This window comes from Hyperoodon ampullatus (assembly GCF_949752795.1).
Source record: "Hyperoodon ampullatus genome assembly, chromosome: 14".
Taxonomy (NCBI): Eukaryota; Metazoa; Chordata; class Mammalia; order Artiodactyla; family Ziphiidae; genus Hyperoodon; species Hyperoodon ampullatus.
This window is the reverse complement of record NC_136927.1, coordinates 33,821,822-33,840,942: the sequence shown is the minus strand read 5'-3', so window position 1 is coordinate 33,840,942 and position 19,121 is coordinate 33,821,822. Positions and strand designations below refer to the sequence as shown.

Genomic DNA, 19,121 nt, shown 5'->3' with positions numbered 1-19,121 from the left:
TCGCTAACGAGAACCAGTGAACCCTTCTAAACTCTGACTGCAGACCCGGCCACTACCTCGAGCCAGCAGTTCAGTTTACACACTGGCTCTGGTTGGTGAATAGGTTGTGTCCTAAAAGTTCTTTTGTTGATTAACCTTTTAGAACACAAAGCGCATTGTCGCACAGAAATGCCACTTTGAATGGTGGGTGTCAATGAGCTGTGGCTTGTTTCAAACTTCGAGTCATGGCCCATCAGTGGGTCAGAAAATCAGTGCTAGTTGACACCAGAATAAAAAAGAAGAGAGAAAAGAAACAGAATAGGAAACATCAGAGTGGGTTGCCTAGAAAAGATAGGTCTTGTTTGGTGACACTGTTGCAACTTAAAACCTACTGGACACTGTATGCCTTTAGAACGTGAAAGGTACCCGTGTAGGGGGAGGTTGTATCAACAGTGGGTTAAATCTGGCCATTTTCCACTGTCCAGCACTGTGATATCAGGCAAGGGGCTTAACCTATCTGGGTCTCTGTTTTGTCATACTCAAAATAGGGCTGTTTTGTAGAGGTACGATTAGAGATGAAAGAGTGTATGTTAGGATTAATATACTAGGATATTATAGAACATAATGGTAACATATTAGGATTAGAGCTAATACAGCATCTGGTGCATGGTAACCTGTCTGTAAACCATGATTATTATTTATTTGTACTCCTTTGTGATATATGTAGACCTTAAAGGTACTGTTATAAAATAGTATAACTAAAACATGTACTGTTTCGTCTTCCCTAGAGTACAATTTATTCAGTGTTCCTGACATTTAGGATCTGCCATTTCACACATTCTAGGAGGAGATCTTTGATTTTACTTTAAATTATTCCTGTGTAGTTGAGACATCAATCTTAATTTTTTCCCATGAAGTGTGAAGAATGTTGCGAATTGCCTTAGGTCTTTCAGCTGTCTGTCAAGTTCGTCAAGACCGTCAAGTATGGAATTGCTTCCCAGCTCCCTATTGTAAGTTGTGTGTTTTCGTCTTTATTTAAAAAACAAAAAAAGGTATTCTCTGTCTTTTTTTTTAAGTGACTCTCAATTCTAAACCTTTTGGAACTCCATCTTTTCCTGTTTGACTCCATCATAAAATCATTCTTACCTCCTGCACATCACTACCCCATCTTTTAAGGAGCTGTGTCAGCATTTGTGAAAACCTTTTTTTGTCTGGCTTCGGTTTAGAGCAGCTGCTGTGTTGACTGCTTTGAGGGGCAGGTTAAAAGTGTCGTCGGAAGCCTGGCATCAAAGTCAGGGAGGTGAGGATTCAAATCCAGCTCTGCCAGGTCATTACCTTGGCCCTCTGCAGGTTACTCAACCTCTCTCAGCATCTGTTTCCATGTCTGTAAAAACAAGAGTTCCTGCCCACCTTGTGGGGCTGCTTTGAGGAGAAAAAGAGCACGGGTGGATTGGTAACTTTGCCTAGAAGGCCGCTGTCTCCAGCTGGGTCCTCGTAAGTCACAGCTCCACCGCCTTTTCTGCCCTTCCTGGCCTCCCGGCCTCAGCTCTGGGGCTCTCAGGAAGACCCACTCCCTTTACCCAGGAAACAGCCAGCTTCCGGGTGGGGCTTCCCACCCCAGATTCATCAAGCTCTGCACCTGCTCCTCCCTTCTCTCAGAAGTGGGGTCCCCACGTGTGCTCTGGGCCCCGTTTCCTCTCCAGGCCTTTCGCTGTCCCTTATCCCCAGGCCCACCTGCTGCTTCTTCCAACAGTGAGAAAACCTGCCGAATCTAATCCATCTTTTCAAAAGGACTCCTAGATCCCAGTTCCCTTTGCTCCCCATGACTTCTTTCCTTTTACAAATTCCAGTGGTCTGGATTCATCACCCTAGCCGTCGTGCCCTCTCATTTAGCCGAGGTCCCTGGTGACCTCCGTGCCATAAAGCCCCTGAGCCCTTGTCTCCTGTTGCCTGGTTGCTCAGTACGTTGACCCACCCTTCCTTCCTGGGCTTCACAGCCCCAGACTTTCTAAGTTAGTCCCCTCCTCTTGGGCCCACAGTGTCCCAGGCTCCCCTGCCTGCTTCTTCCCATCTATAAGGTGATTCAATGTTTGCTCTTCCTCAGAGTTTCACTAGGACTTCTTTTCTTACTCCATGCCTTCTCCATTCCCATTCCTGTTTTCCCCTTCAGTCACAGTGATCTTGTAGGAACACACATCAGATCACACTCGCACCCTCCTGGTGACTAAAACCCCATGGTAGCTCACTCTGCACTTAGCCGGAGCCCTCGGGGGCGTGTCCATCATTCCGGCTTCACCTCAGGTCCTCCCTGCTCCCTCTTTAGTCTCCACTGTTAAGGTCGTGTTTCAGTTCCTCAGTCAAGACTGTGTCTCCTCACTCAGATAGGTCACTCGGTGTTCCTTCTGCCTGGAACACGCTTCCCTACCCCCCGTGTCTTTGATACTGTCTGCTCTCCCAGCCTTCAGTCTCAGGAAAGGCTGAATGTCTTTTCCTTAGGGAAACGGTCCCTGTGTCCTGGGCCTGACCAGCTAGCTCCCGCTGGAAACTCCAGAGCGCTTTTCTAACCCTCAGCACACGTGTGGGGCTCTGTGCCCTGTCCTTCCCTCCCGGCGAATACAAGGACCAGGTCTCTGATTCAGCCCCAGTTGCCCATGCATAGAAGATGGTGTGTTTGTTCATGAATGAATGGATAGATGAATAAATGAACAAGTGACAATTTCATACATTAGCGTCTGTGTTCACAAACAGGTGGAAGGGTGACTAAATAAACAAGCGAGAACTAAATACGTTTGTTTGTAAAGCAGTCAGCACAGCTCTTATATATAGTAAGTACTCAATAAATGGTAGCTTTATTTCTTCTTAATCGACTTTTCAGCTGGGAACCATGAAAAGAAAAAAAAAAAAAAAAACCCACCCAGGCTGGTTAATGCGAGCAGTGCTCCTTGGTGACACCCTTCAGTAAAAGTGGAGGCAGGTGGCAGAGGCCGTGGGAGCGAGAGCTTAAGCAGCAGCTTCTTTCCCACAGTCAGCCTCGTGTCCTCCTCATGCTGAAATCATCATTTCTCACCTCGATTCCTGCCTCCCTGGTGCTCCCCTGCCAATCCTTTCTGTTCCTTTCCTCCTCCTCTAGATTGTAAGCTTCTTCCGGGCAGGGACCGTCTCTTCCCTTCCTCCACGCACCGGTGCCCAGCACGGTACCTGGAGCCAGTGTTTGTGGAATGAATGAATGAATGAGATGCACGTTTCAGAAGCAGACTGTGGTGTTGCCAGGAGAGTTAGTGAAAATTAATTGACTAATTTTGGTCTCAGTTCAATTTAAAAAAATTATAGTTCAGACTTTTTGATTTTATACTGGTCCAGTATGGTTGACGTATCAGTTCCTGTATTTTCCACGTTCTTGCGTGGGAAAGACCCCAATTCTAAACGATAGCAGTATCACATGAGCTTTGCAGACTCAGGTCTGTGAGGCCCCCCTCACTTCTCGCCCCTGCAGTGTGTGATGAGCTATACAGCTTGCTGAATCTGTCTCACTGTAGAATATCTTATGTGGCTTAGACACTGTTCTTTTAGTCTGAACTATATGTTTTGTGATCTAACAGCCATAGCCTCATTACTTAGGCACCTATCGTGTGCCAAGCCCTGTGCTGAGAGCTCTGCATACGTACTCTCTGCCCTTCCTAATAGCTTTCTGAGGTAGGTAGATATGCCCGTTTTATGGATAAAGAAAGGGAAGCCCAGGGAGGCAGGTGACTTGCCTCAGGCAAGTTAAGATCGGGGCAGGACTTGAACCTAGGCCACTGTGGCCTCGGAACCTGTGGTTTTCCCACTTGACTTCGTTGCCTCCCTTTGCGTAGATTTTAAGTAAATGTCACCATGTCTACATGTCAGCCTTTGTCCAGTTTGTAGAGTGTTTTCTTCTCCACGTCTTTAGCTTTTTTTTTTTTTTCTGCTGCACCTCATGGCTTGTGGGATTTTAGTTCCCCAACCAGGGATTAAACCTGGGTCCTCGGCAGTGAGAGCATGGAGCCCTAACCACTGGGCCGCCAGGGAATTCCCATCCACTTCCTTGGCCTTGATTAGAGACTGTGAGGTGAAATGAGGTGTGGGAGCCGTGAGCAGAATGAGGGGGTGACGTGGAGGGGGCACGGAGTCGTAGGCGTGACTTGTATGTGGCGGAACCAGGACGGGACCCACTTCCTCTCTGGGCGCCTGTTGAGTTTGCTCTGGTCCTTATCCGTCACAGGGCTCACAGCACCTGCCCGCACGGTACCAACCACCCAGTGCCAGGGGGTACGAGCCCGGTTCTGTAAACGCTCAGCTGTTCTTGCTCTCATACTCTGCCCTTCACATCTTTTTAAGCATCGTGGCCTGAGCTTGCTCCCTTGGCCTTAGTGTATTTCCTTTCCTGAGTGTCTCCTATATGTCAGGTTCTGTGATAGAAGCTTGGGGAAAGCAGAAGTGAATGAGCCCAGTTCCCTTCTGCCTCTTACTCCATTATTTCCGCTGTGCTCTTTACAGTGCTTGGATCTCTTTCATGTGCCTTAGTTTTCACTCTTTAGCCTTAGTACTTAATTTTTTTATTTCTATTTATTTTTTTGGCTGCGGTGCAAGGCTTGTGGGATCTTAGTTCCCCGACCAGGGATCAAACCCAGGCCCTCATCAGTGAAAGTACGGAGTCCTAACTACTGGACCGCCAGGGAATTCCCTAGCCTTAGTACTGTACAAACAAACAAACAAGCAACACTTTATTTGATAAGTATGCAATGTATGAAGAACAAGGGACAAGGAATCACAAGCCCTGGGTCCTGACCATGTGCCCGGGGCAGGTGCATTGGCCTCGCCGAGTCTGCTGTCAAGGGCTGTTGCCATTTCTTTCCCAGCGTTGCTGTGAGGCTCAGGTGTGGCAACGTGCACAGACTGCTCTGCCCTTCAGAGTCAGAGCCAGATCTTCTTGTTTCCAGCCCAGGGCTCTTCATCTGCTGAACCACCCTTCCTCATGGAATTTTTCACTGAAGATGTTGTGACTATGTATCCTGGTTCTGTTTTTCTTCTCTTGAGTAGAAACAAGCTGACAGCAGGTACAAAAGCTGTGTTTCTTCCCTCCTTCCACAATGTCAGATGAAATTCCTGCCAAAGTACCATGGTAGAGCCCAGGCGCTACAGAGATGAATAAGCTAAGGTCCCTTCCCTCCAAGAGCGCCTGGGTAAACGTGGGGAAAGGGTCAGCGTTGAAGTGAGGGCTGGACCAAGCTAAAGGCCCTGACATCCTCTAGCAGGTTTGCACTTTATCTTGAAGACTCTGCAGGGTTTTATAGAAGAGGATGGACTGGCAAGGGTAAAATAGGGCTGTCATCTCCTGGCGGGCTCGCCCGCTCTCACCTCTAGGGCACCCTGGAAATAGCTGTACTGCGCGTGCTTCTGACAGACCACCGATTCCTGTGTGCACCTTAGTATCCACCTAGTTCTTTGGGTGGGTTGAGGGGAGGTACACCCAAGATCAGTTTTTTTGAACACAGGCAAATGTTCCTAGTGACCATCATTAGGGTTGAGTGTTATTGTAAAGTTAGTTCTCCCCTAGAATCCGAGATAAAACCCTCCATCCTCTCTCTGGTAAAAGTCAAAAAATGGTCATGCTGTTGAAAACCCAGAGTTGATCAAATTATATGGAACATGAGAAAACTTCTGAGTCTGGTATGTTCACATGTAAATAAGCAAGCAAACACAAAGCGATGTTTGGTGCCCTCCTGGTGTGGGGTGAAAACCCAGAATGAGGGCACAGTGGTGCAGGGCCCCAGGCTGGCAGCTATGGGAGGGGTCAGGAGAGGTCATGAAGGGTGTCAGAAGTGGGCACCATAGAGCATTAAAGTACATGTTGGTGGGTAGGGTGTAGGGTTTGGGTCTGCAAAGCTGGCAGAGGCCACTGTCAGCACATGTCACTTCGGGTGGGCGGTTAACATACCAGGTTATCACGGAGAGATTCCTTCTGCTTTTTACATAACTGTTGTATGGAGAGGTGGACAGACTCTGAGTCTCTTGCAGACAGAGGCATTTGCCTGTGTTAACTCTAAATGACACGGTCTGGGACCCTTCCAGCTCACATGGTGTCATGAAAAGAATGTAGCTTTGGTTTGGATCCCAACACTTGTCACCTTTGAGACCTTGAACTAGTCACTTCTTCTGAGCTTCAGTGTCCTTATCTACAGAGTCAGGATAATCCTTGCAGGATTTTTCCATACCTGGCAGAATAAGTAACCAATAAATATTTCTCTTTCTTGTAACCATTGGACTGATAAGCATTATAGGCAATTCCCTTAGAAACTGACTGAGAACCTGATGTTGGCTGAGGGTAGCCACTGCAGAAAATGCAGGACTAACGGTGTGTGACTGCTTCTGAAGTTTCCTGATGCTCCCCCCACCCCACCCCCTCCAGCAGTTGCTGCAGTAAAGTGATTGCAGCCGCTTAATAACCAGGCTGCACAAATGTCCTCAGCCTCCCTCGGAAGGTCTGAGAAGCCTGGCGTTTCAGCAGCCGTGATTGTTTGCAGCACACGGACCATTCAGGGACACCTCCTTATCACTGAAGACATTGAAACTGGAGTAACTCTTACCTAGTCTTACAGAGCCCTTCTAACTTAGTCTCAGAAATGGCCCTTAGGAGTTGGACAGTGTAAAACAACAGCAAAACTGAACAATTTGTTTAAAATGTAATGAACATCTGTGAAACCACCACTCAACCAAAGAGCTAAAATATTGTTAATAAATTACATTTACCTGTTGTTCCTCCCCATCCCATCCCCCTGATCCCCTGTGGGCGGCAGTCACTCTTCTGAAAGTCACGCTGATCATTTTCTTGCTTTTTTGGTTCTCTCTCTCTCTCCCTCTCTCTCTCCCCCCCGCTCTCTCTCCCCCGCTCTCTCCTTCCCCTCACCTTCCCCCCATCCCCCTTACCCCTCCCTCTCCCTTTCCCTCTACAGATCTACAAAATGATATCATATTGTGCTCCTAATTTGCCTTTGCCTGAGGTTGAGCAACTCTTTATATAATTATTGGCGTTATATGCTCCCTTTTCTGTGAAACGACTATGAATGCTTTTCGTGTCTTTTGCCCATTTTTCTGTTAGGTGTTCTCTTACTGATTTGTAGGCATTTTAATGTATTCTGGTACTAATCCTCCATCAGTTGTATGTGTCACAAATATCTTCTCCCAGTGTGTAGATTGTCTTCCCTCTCTTTAATGTGTCTTCGGTTGGCCAAAAGTTTTCGTAGTAATGTAGCCAAACTTATTGATCCTTTTTTTTAGTGCTTAACATTTTTTGTATCTTCATAAATTCTTTCCTACTTCAAGCTCCGGAAGATATTCACTTCTATTTTCTTTTCAAGTTTTCAAAGTTTGCTTTTGACATTTAAGTGCTTCATCCATCTGGAGTTGATTTTTTGGCCTGGTTTGAGTAAGAATCCAATTTCTTTTTTTCTTCCTGTGGATAAACAATTTTTCCAACTTTTCCTTTTGCACAGTGTCATGCTGCCTCTGTCAAAAATCAAAGTTTCACAGATGCATAGGTCTGTTTCTAGGCTCTTCTGTACCACTGGTCAGTTTGTTTATCTCTGTCCCATTACTACACTGTCTTAAGTACTACAGGTTTACAACAAGCTTTTTTAGCTATCAAGGCAAGTCCCCCTTCTTTATTCTTCTTCAGAAATGTTTGGGCTATCATTGGCCATTTGTCTTCCCTTTAAAATTTGGAATCAACCTTTCAAATTCCACAGAATAATTGAGGTGTAATTTATATGCAGTGAAATATACACTGTTCTGTTGCCCAGGTCTTCATCTTAACAAATGCACATCATCATGTAACCTCCACCACAATCAAGATACAGGACAGTTCCATCACTCCCAGAATTCCCTCATCCCTTTGGCGGTTGACCTCCTCCCCAGTCCCTTGCTACCACTGCTCTGTGTTCTGTTGAGATTTTTTTTTTAATCTCATTTAAAATTTTTTCACTGTTTTATTAAAACGTTGGAATTTTTTAAACTAAACTGCATTAAATCTAGAGATAAATTTAGGAAGGACTCTATGTCTTATGTTAAGTGTTCTTGTCCATGAACATTATGTATCTCTCAACTTAGTTGGAGAGATTTTTTGCTTGACAGTAATGGAAGGGTCTACATTTTTAGAAACAAATCTCAACATTTTAAGTAGTTCTTTAAAACTCCTCTAAAGGAAGCATTTTATAAGATAATCGTCCATCTAAATGGACACATAAATATACACAAATATATATCAGACTTGTGGCAGTGTTATGTTTTAGAAAAAAGTCACATCTTGGTTCCATACCAGCCTTGTTGCTCACCCTATGAGACCATAACCAAGCTGCTTGGCTCCCCTGATGCTCAGTCTCTTCGTCTGTGTGATGACTAGAACATCTCTTCCTCATGGGGTGGTTGTGAAGATTAAATGCACAAAGTGTCGAGACAGCGGACCCGACACAGTGAAGCCATGGGTGGGTGAGACTGTGGGGAGAGGAGCTGCTCTCACTCACCCACAAGGAACCAGGAAGGGCCTTCACCGTGTTTGGTTTCGCAGTGGCTTTCACAAAGTGGCACGGCCAAAAGATGGCCTTGAATCATTTTCCTGACAAATTTGGAAAAGGTTAGTGTGACCAAGCTGCCTGCGCCACGCTGCTTCTGACAGACGAGCTGGAATCACTGGAGGACACAGCTGACAGCCAATTCATTTTGCTGATTCATCCATTAGAAGGGTGGCTCTGGGCCAGAGCTTGGCTTCCAGATTAAAGGCCGAGAGTTGCAAAGCTGCTGGGACTTGAAGGAATGCTGGTAAATTATTGCCATGTGAAGGCCAGCCGTGGAAAGTGGATTGTTATTTGTTTCCCCCTTTAAGTGATCCTAATTCCAAATGTGCTCAGATAAATTCCCCGCCATGGTTAGGGAATTTTTGAAACATTTGTCCATGGGGCTGAGAGCTAAATTACTGGAAACAGTAGAATACTGTTAAGTAGATCATCTTGGCTCCTTTACTATCATCACCTCTGCTTTCAGGAGGAACGTTGACTCAAGCCTCCTCTTTTACTTGGTAATCCAGATTAAACTCGAGAGAGGCATTATTGCACGTGTCATCCCTGTGGGGCACACTTCAAAATCAACCTGCCTGAGTAAGGAATGAAACTTAAAGAGGAAAATCCAGGAGATGCTCATTTGCCAACGATCGGGACAGAATAATCATGTAGAATCTGTGGGTTCTCATGTATTGCATTGATAGATGAACCTGTTTTAGCAGGTAGTCTCAAGCTTACAGGAAACTGCATAAAACTTGCATGTGACAGGGTGAGCTCAAGAGGGTGGAAATTGTGTCTTGTTTTACCAAATATCTAGCATCGTCCCTGGGACAGACACCCAGTGAGCAGCTGCTAGACAGAGGCACGGATGGATGATGTTTGTTGTGTATACAGGTTGTGGGGCGGTTAGATAAATGAGCCGAGAAAGTCAGAAGTGTAGTCCGTTGAAAGCAAGAAGAGTAACTGTCCTGAGGAATAAGATTTTAAAGAAAGGATCCTGTTTCTGTGGTTCTCTGATCTGAGTGACTTTGGTCGATAGTGTATCTGCAGAGCTGGGTACTTTCTGTTTCCCTCCTTGTAGTGAGTCAGAGCATATGCTGTTTTGAGCTCACATTTCACTAACTCAATCTGCTTCCTTGGGATAATATGAAAGTTCTTTAATACCCTTAGGGTTGTTTTCTTTTCTTTTCTTTTTTTCCTGTTAAACTCTAGAGTGAATATTTGAAAAGTACAGCAAACTAACTTCTTAGTAAAAAAAATTTCTTTTGAATTTTATTTTATTTATTATTTTATACAACAGGTTTTTATTAGTTATCCATTTTATATATATTAGTGTATATATGTCAATCCCAATCTCCCAATTCATCCCACCCCCCCACCCTCCCGCCACTTTCCCCCCTTGGTGTCCATATGTTTGTCCTCTACATCTGTGTCTCTATTTCTGCCCTGCACACCGGTTCATCTGTACCATTTTTCTAGGTTCCACATATATGCGTTAATATATGACAATTGTTTTTCTCTTTCTGACTTACTTCACTCTGTATGACAGTTTCTAGGTCCATTCACGTCTTTACAAAGGACCCAGTTTTGTTCCTTTTTATGGCTGAGTAATATTCCATTGTATATATATGTGCCACATCTTCTTTATCCATTCATCTGTCGATGGGCATTTAGGTTGCTTCCATGACCTGGCTATTGTAAATAGTGCTGCAGTGAACATTGGGGTGCATAATAAGAGTAGGTGTCTTTTCTTATTTTTCTTTTTGTTGTTTTATTTTGCTTTGCTCTTTAGATGACTAAACATTTAGGGCATGACATTCTATAAACTCCTATTGTGCTGAGAAGTTTTAGGCAGATCTGGTCCACTTGGAGTGAAGATGAAAGTGTCAGGGGCTGGGTATGTGGGGAGTATCTGCCTCTTATCCAGTTGTCTTTCCCTGTGGTTTAAGGTCTCTGAAGTACTGTAGTCCCTTGTCCAGTTCTGGTGTGTCCGTCACCTCTTGCTGCATTCTACCATGCTTCATTTACATAATATTTACTGGGAACTACTCTGATCCAAGAACTTTGCTAGAAGTGGGTATACAGAAGTGGGTATACTCTATTTCAGACATCACGGTGCTTTTGCAGCTGCCCGGGTCCCAAGTCTGGCAGCCCCTGCCAGCATGGCCCAGCCCTTACAGTCTTGCTGCTAGTGTGGGTAATAACCAGTGGCAGTGATAGTGGGCCGGGGAGTGTGTGCTCACACTGCAGAAGCTGGAGCCAGCACATGGGGGCCCATCCTCCCGGTTTCCCTGGGTCCTCACTCCCAGGCCACCTGCACGTTCCGTCCCCCACCCTCCGAGAAGGAGGCAGCAAGACGGACCGGGCCTTAGTCAGGCATTAACACCAAAGAGGGAACAAGCTCTAGTTTTCAGGGACTCCTGCCAGAGGCACATTACAGAGAATTAGCGGGCTTTCAGAGCAGAAGGAGAAGAGGCAGGCCTCAAGTACTGTGGGAATATCTTGACTCTGCAGAGTCCAAAGTGAAGTGCGGAACGGCAGGCAGGGCCCTGGCCTTAGGGTCGAAGCAGCCTGGTTTTGCCGCCTAGCACTGCCGCTGGCCCACGGTGTGGCCTGCAGCAATGCCCCTGACCTCTGTGCACCTGCTTTCTCATATTCAACAAAGACAATTCTCCCTTACAAGTGCATTGTGAAGATTAGACATCATGTACGCAAAGCACCGGACACAGACGTATGGTAGACCTTTGGTATTTAACACAGTGATCAGCACTGCTGTCAATATTGCTTTTCTTGTCATCTTTATTTTTAACAAAATAAGTGAGGGTTTACAGTTTTCCCTTAGTGGTTTTGTTTTGTTTTTCATTTTCTTACTCTGAAAAGGAGTAATTTTCAGGCCGTAATGTTACCTGCAAATATTCCGAAAATTAACGTTTTGCTTACATCATCCTGGTTATTGAATAGTTTACAGAGCATTTTCACACTGTAAGGGAGATTGAGGAACAGTGACTGTCTCTTCTCCAGGTGAGAAAACTCAGATATGGAGAGCCTATGGGACATTCCCAAGGCCACCTGGCTTCTAAATGGCAGAGCGGGGTTGGGAGTGCAGACCTCACCCCAGGGCTCCTTTGACTACCTCAGGCCATCTTTCCGAAGTGACATCCCTGGGGCTAGGCCAGACTCTTTGATAAGGATTTTTTCTTTTCCTTGTAGCTGTCAATACCAGCAAATATGCAGAGAGCTATCGGATCCAGACCTATGCTGAATATGTGGGGACAAAGCATGAGGAGAAGCAGATCAAGAGAAAGTGGACAGAAGATAGTTGGAAGGAGGTTGAGAGAAAGCGGTTAAACACGCAGTGCATCTCCTATGCTTTGCAGAATCACTGTTACCCCGCCAATAGGTAAGAGTTCTTGGCTGTCGATTTGAAAGGGCAACGTCGTTCTAGCAAAGCTCTTCTCGCTGCTTCTTATAGGACTGTAAGTAGTAAATCTGACTTTTGAGAAAGACTTTTTTCTAAGTTTTCACATAATATCAGAAGTTACTACTCCGTTAATTCCTTCTTTGCTATATAGACCATTTCAGTTAACATTCACAAAACCCAGATGAGGCAGACAAGAGGATACATCTTATTCCCATTTTAGGGGTGAAGAACCAGGGGCTCTATGACTTGCCACCATTCAGTAAGAAAGCCAGGGTCAGAGGTGAACTCTTCCGTCTGATCTCTTCCTCTTCCCAGGCTGCCACGTTGCTTCTGGCTGAGCTTCTGAACCCCTTTCATATCCCACGTAGACACTGCACCACATGCCTGCTGTAGAAAGAGAACTTGATACACACTTCCTTTACTTACATGTATTCCTACTTTCAGAAGATAAATGCTGGTGATATTTTAGAATCTTTGTGAAACTATAAAACATAGGTATAGAAATGGGGGGGGTTCCTTATAGAAAATTGTAAAGAAGAGAAAAGTGTGAATTAACAAAGAAAAAATTAGCCATGATCCCACCACCCAGAAGCAACCACTGTTAATATTTGGATTGCCCTCCCTACTTTTTTTTTTTTTTTTTTTTTTTAATTTATTTATGGCTCTGTTGGGTCTTTGTTTCTGTGCGAAGGCTTTCTCTAGTTGTGGCAAGCGGGGGCCACTCTTCATTGCGGTGCGCGGGCCTCTCACTATTGCGGCCTCTCTTGTTGCGGAGCACAGGCTCCAGACACGCAGGCTCAGTAATTGTGGCTCACGGGCCTAGTTGCTCCGCGGCATGTGGGATCTTCCCAGACCAGGGCTCGAACCCGTGTCCCCTGCATTGGCAGGCAGATTCTCAACCACTGCGCCACCAGGGAAGCCCCCTTCCTACTTTTTAAATGGTTTTTTAGAGATTTTAAAAATTGAGGTATAATTAACATACCTCATATTATAACATAATAAAATGTACAGATCTAAAATGTTTAGTTCAAAGAGTTTTAAGTTACATATACACAGGTGACCACCACTGAAAGCAAGATGTAGGACATTTCTATCTCCCCGCCTCAAAATTTTGTTGTGCCCCTTTTCAAGCAACTCCAAGCCCCCACTGTCCTAAGCAACTATTTCAAATTTCTATCACTGTGGATTAATTTTGATTATTCTTGGAATTTATAAAAAATGGAATCATTTGGTATTATGTTTGGCTTCTTTCACTTAACCTGTTTTTGAAATTCATCCTTAATGTTGTGTGTATCAGGAGTATGTTAATTTTTTTTTTAATAAATTTATTTATTTTTGGCTGCGTTGGGTCTTCCTTGCTGTGCGCGGGCTTTCTCTAGTTGCGGTGAGCGGGGGCTACTCTTCATTGTGGTGCGCAGGCTTCTCATTGCGGTGGCTTCTCTTGTTGTGGAGCATGGGCTCTAGGCACGTGGGCTTCAGTAGTTGCGGCGCTCGGGCTCTAGAGTGTAGGCTCAGTAGTTGCTCCCCGGCATGTGGGATCTTCCTGGACCAGGGCTCGAACCCGTGTCCCCTGCATTGGCAGGCGGATTCTTAACCACTGCTCCACCAGGGAAGCCCGAGTACATTAATTTTTATTACTCAGTATTACTTCATTGTATGAATAGACAGCCTTAACCTGTTCTCCTGTTGATGGACATTTGGGTTGTTTCCAGGTGGGACTATTATAAATCAGGCTGCTATGAACATTTCTATAAAAAATTTTTTGTGGGCATATGTTTTCATTTCTGTTGAGTAAATATCTAAGATTAGAATTGTTGGTTCTTAGGATAGATGTATGTTAAACTTCATAAGAACAACTGGACAGTTCTCCAAAGTGGATGTACCATTTTATACTCCCCCAGTATTATATGAAAGTTCCAATTGCTCCACATCCTTGACAACACTTAGTGCTGTCAGCCTTTTTTAGCCATTCTAGAAGATATAAGATGGTATTGCATTGTGATTTTAATTTGCATTTCTCTTGTTGACCACCTTTTTGTGTGCTTCTTGACCATTCAAATATCTTCTGCTTGAGGTGGATATTTAAGTCGCTTGCCCATTTTCTAATTAGGTTGTTTGTCTTTTTACTGTAGATTTGTAGGTGTTCTTTTATATATTCTGGATACACATCCTTTGTGCCGCAAATACATTTTTTGAGTCTGGGGTAGTATATTCATTTTATTAGTGATGTATTTTGATGAGCAGATATTTTTAATGTTGATGAAGTCCTATTAATTTTTTTTTGTTAATGGTTAGTGGGTTTTTTCCCCATTCCAAAACTTTGCCTACATAAGGTTACAATGATTTTCTAGAAACCTTTCTTCTAGAAGGTTTATAGTTTTAGCTTTTACATTTAAGTCTGACCCATTTCAAATTAATTTTGTATGAGATAGGAGTCAGGGTTTAGTTTTTTCCATATGGATATCTAGTTGTTCTGGCAACATTTGTTTAAAAGACTTTTCTTTCCTTGTTAAATTAACTTGGCACTTTTGTCAAAAATAAATTGACCATGTATGTTTAGATCTATTTCTGGACCCTTCTGTTCCACTCATTTTTATACTATTCTTATGCCAATACCACACTTTCTTTTTTCTGACTTTATAGTAAGTCTTAAAATCAGGTAGCATAAACCCTCCAACATCGTTCTTTTTCATATTGTTTTGACTGTTCTAGATCCTTTGTATTCCACATAAATTTTAGAACGATCTTGTCTTTCTTCACTAGACCTGTTTTATAGTTTTTACTGTAGAAGTCTTATATGTCTTATGTTAATTTTTCCCTAAATATTTATCTTATTTATGCTATCAGAAATGGAATTGTTTCTTAAGTTTCATTTTCAAATTGTTTGCTGCTTCTCTATAGACAATATAATTAATTGTTGTATATTGACCTTGTATCCTGCAACATTTTAAAATTCACTTATTCTGATAGGTTGGGTTTTTTCTTAATATTCTGAAGAGTTTTTAATTTACACAGTTTTATTTCTTTTCCAGTCTTTATGTCTTTTATTTCTTTTTCTTGCTTTATTGTACCAACTAGCACCTTTGGTATATTGTTAAAGTGGGAAGAGTAGATATCCTTGCCTTGCTTCCAGTATTAGAGAGGGGAAGTTAGTTCAGTGTTTCCCCTTGAACTATAATTCTTAGGTTGTCCATACAAGTCTTTTTTCAGGATGAAAAAGTTCCCCGCCATTTCCAGTTTGCTAAGACTTTGTATCATGAATAGATGTTGGATATTTTCAGATGCTTTTTCTGTATCTTTTAAAATTGTCACATGTTTTTTGCCCTTTGTAAGTATTTTGCATGACATTGATTGGTTTTTGAATGCTTAATTGGATTTGCATTCCTGGGAGAAATTCCACTGGGTCATGATGTATTATCCTTTTTACATGTTGGATTTGAATATATTGTTAAATATTTTTTTATCTTTGTTCATGAGGATGAGGAATATTAGATTGTAATTTTCTCTTTTTTTACATCTTTGTCAAGTTTTGGTTCAGGATTATGCTCACCTCATAAAACTAGTATAGTTAAGAAGTTCCTCTTCTATTATTTTGTGACAGTGTGTATAGGACTTTTTTTTTTCCTAAATTATTGGTTGGGTTTACTAGTGAAGACATCTGGGCATAAGAGTTTTTTATGGAAAGGTTTTTGATTATGAACTCAATTTCTTTAATAGATATGGGACTATTTAGCTTTTCTATTTCTTCTTGTATCACTTTTAGGAATTTGGTTTTCCAAGGGATATTCCATTTTATTTAAGTTGTCAAATTTGTTAGCATAAAATTATTAGCTCAAAATACTCCCTTATAATTTCAGTATCTGTAGGATCTATAGTTATGTCCCTTTAAAAATTGCTAATACTAGTAATTTGAGTTTTCTCTTTTCCTTGCTAGGTGTTTATCAATTAATTCTTTCTAAGAACCAACTTTTAACTTTATTGATTTTTCTCTATTATATTTGTGTCTTGCTTTTTCATTTATTTATACTCTTCTTATTATTTCTTCTGCTTATTTGAATTTAATAGTTTTGGATTTAATATGTTATTCTCCCATTGTAAGGTGGGAACTTAACTCCTCGACTTTATGTTTCTTCTTTTCTAGTGAATTTTTCTTTAGTTTTTGCTTAACTGCCTTCCACATATTTTGATGTGTTGTCTTTTCACTGTCATCTATTACAAAATATTTTCTAATTTCTCCTGTGCTTTCTTCTTTAACACATGAGTTATTTAGAACTTCTTTGATAATTATTGAGACTTATTTTATGGACTGACATGTGGTCTGTCTTGGTGCATGTTCTATGTGGACTTGAGTGAGTGTGATATTCCATTAATATTTTAAGTTATATTGGTTCATGGTTTTGCTCAGCTCTTCTATATCTCTACTGAGTTGGTTAGGGGTTTTTTGTTGTTGTTGGGGTTTTTTTGGGGGGTGGTTGTCTGCTTTTTCTTTCAGGTACTAAGAGTGGTATTGAAATCTCCAACTATGGTTGTGGATTTAATTCTCCATTAATTATATCAATTCTTGCTTCATGAAACTGTTTTGATAGGTATATGCCCATTTTGGGTTGTTATGTCTTCTTAATGAATTGCCCCTTTTATCACTGTGGAATATTTCTCTTCAGTTCTAGAAATAACCTTTTTTTGATGTTTATTGTGTCCTATATTAACATAGCCACTCTTGTTTCTTTTTTTTCTTTTTTTTTTGTGGTACGTGGGCCTCTCACTGTTGTGGCCTCTCCCATTGTGGAGCACAGGCACCAGACGCGCAGGCTCAGCAGCCATGGCTCACAGGCCCAGCCGTTCCGCGGCATGTGGGATCCTCCCGGACCGGGGCACAAACCCGCGTCCCCTGCATCGGCAGGCAGACTCTCAACCACTGCGCCACCAAGGAAGCCCCACTCTTGTTTTTTGTAGGTGTTTGCCTTTTACTGGCAACTTATTTGTCTTTATAATTAAAGTAGGTTTCTTATAAACAGCTTATGGTTGAGTATTGCTTTTTTATCCACTCTGACAATCCCCGCTTTTTATACTTAATCTAATTAATGATACAGGTGAGCCTGTATTCCATCTTGGTATTTGTTTCCTACTTGTCCTGCTTGTTCTGTGTCCTTTTGTTTTCTGTCGCTTTTTGGATGAATTGTGTGTTATTTAGTACTTACTGATATTATAGCCTCCCATTTTATCTTCCCTGTCAACTTTTTGCTTATACGTTTTTGTGTTATTTTTTGTCATTGCTCCAGAGTAATGGTTGGCAAACTGTAGTCCATAGGCCAAATCAGGCTCACATGTTTTTATAAAGTTTTATTGGAACACAGCAGTGCCTATTGATTTACATACTGCCTCTGACTCCTTTGCATTACGATGGCAGATTTGGGTAGTTGTGACAGAGACTGTGTGGCCCACAAAACTCAAAATGTTCACTATCTGTTCCTTTACAGAAAAGTTTGCTGATCCCTGCTCTAGAGCTACTCTGCCCAGTGGTAGCCACTGACCACATGTGCCTAACAAGTACTTCAGATGTGGCTAATCCAAACTGAGATGTGTTGTAAATTTAAAACACACACCTGATTTTGAAGAATTGATTACATGTAGAAATGATAATATTTTTGATATATTGGGTGAAATAAACATATTATTAAAATTAATTTCATTTGTATTTATTTGTTTGTTTGTTTGTTTGTTTTTGCCATATGTGGGCCTCTCACTGTTGTGGCCTCTCCCATTGTGGAGCACAGGCACTGGACGCACAGGCTCAGCAGCCATGGCTCACAGGCCCAGCCGCTCCGCGGCATGTAGGATCCTCCTGGACCGGGGCACAAACCCGCGTCCCCTGCATCGGCAGGCGGACTCCCAACCACTGCGCCACCAGGGAAGCCCTATTTATTTTTTAATGGTGGCTCCTAGAAAATTTAAAATTGCATATCTGGCTCACAAAATATTTCTGTTGGCCAAGCACTGCTCTAGAGATTATAATATACGCCTCTTTAATGTATCACAGTTTATCTTCAAGTGAAAATTACATTGCCTCATGAACAATGTAAGATTCTTACAAGAGTATATTTCCATCAACCCCCTCCCATCCTTTGTGATCTTCTGTCTCATATTTTGCTTCTACATTTTGTAAGCTTGATATGTTGTTGCTTTTGTTCCTTTTCTCTCTCTCTCTCTTTAAAAGTTAATAATCTTAAGAAAATAAGGGACTAAACTATGGGGGAGATGACATAAGTATAAACATAAAAATTCAGGCATAATTAGAAGGATCCAGTTAAGATCGTGCAGGGCCCTTATGGTTGGCTCTTTGACTCACTTCTTTGGCTCTAGAGAATTGATCTGAGACCTTGGAAGACACGTCACAACAGCCGAGCTTCTAGGGTTGGCTGTTACTGTTGCCCATAGAGATGAATGTCCATTTCTTCTGCTGTTTGCATTGGTATTGTGGCAGCAGGCTTCTTTTCTATAATAGATTCAGAATATTCAAGGAGTTTATAGTTGATTACTGGACAAAAGATAGGGCTTTGGGAAACTGGACTGGACATAAATTTGCTTGAGAAGGGAAAAAGATTTGGTTTGGTGGCAAGAGCTCTGAATAAGTACAGGTTGGCATGGTGTTTGAAGAATCCTCCTTTACAGTGGAAGCGAAAACATTTAAGATCTCACTAATAGATATTTAGTCCCCATAAATAAACACTGATGTTTGAAACAGTCCTGAAAAACAGATGCTATTACCATTCTCATTTTATTAACGATGTTCTATAATTAAAGAAAATGGTTTTCCAAAGCCACTTTGCCCTTACAGAGATTTGTTCAATCATGTCTAGGGGTTATGTGCCCTTTGGCTTATTTCAACTGTTGGGAAAAACCCTTTGGTCAGTCTCTTCCTTCTAGCCTTCCCTTTCTGTGAAACTAAGTCTCAGCCTTCCTTGAAAATGTAGTAGCTCCTGGGAATTCCTGCTTATGTAGGAAATGCTAAGCATATATCAAACCTATGGTTTTCAGATTTCATATAATTTTCATCTAAAGTTAGCAGTTAGTAATTGAATGTGCATATTACATTAGGAAATAGGGGCCGGGCGGGGGAGCCCTTTAGAGACAAAGAAGAATTCTGATGA

General features: G+C 42.4%; 1 protein-coding gene across 2 annotated transcripts in view; it reads left to right on the top strand.

Moving 5' to 3' along the window:
* PARN (poly(A)-specific ribonuclease) overlaps positions 1-19,121 on the top strand; it is a 160,248-nt gene that overhangs the window by 105,752 nt on the left and 35,375 nt on the right. For both annotated transcript variants that reach the window (XM_079720022.1, XM_079720021.1), the window contains one exon: positions 11,763-11,952. In XM_079720022.1, the coding sequence (XP_079576148.1) occupies positions 11,763-11,952 (190 nt within the window). The remainder of the gene's footprint in view (positions 1-11,762; positions 11,953-19,121) is intronic.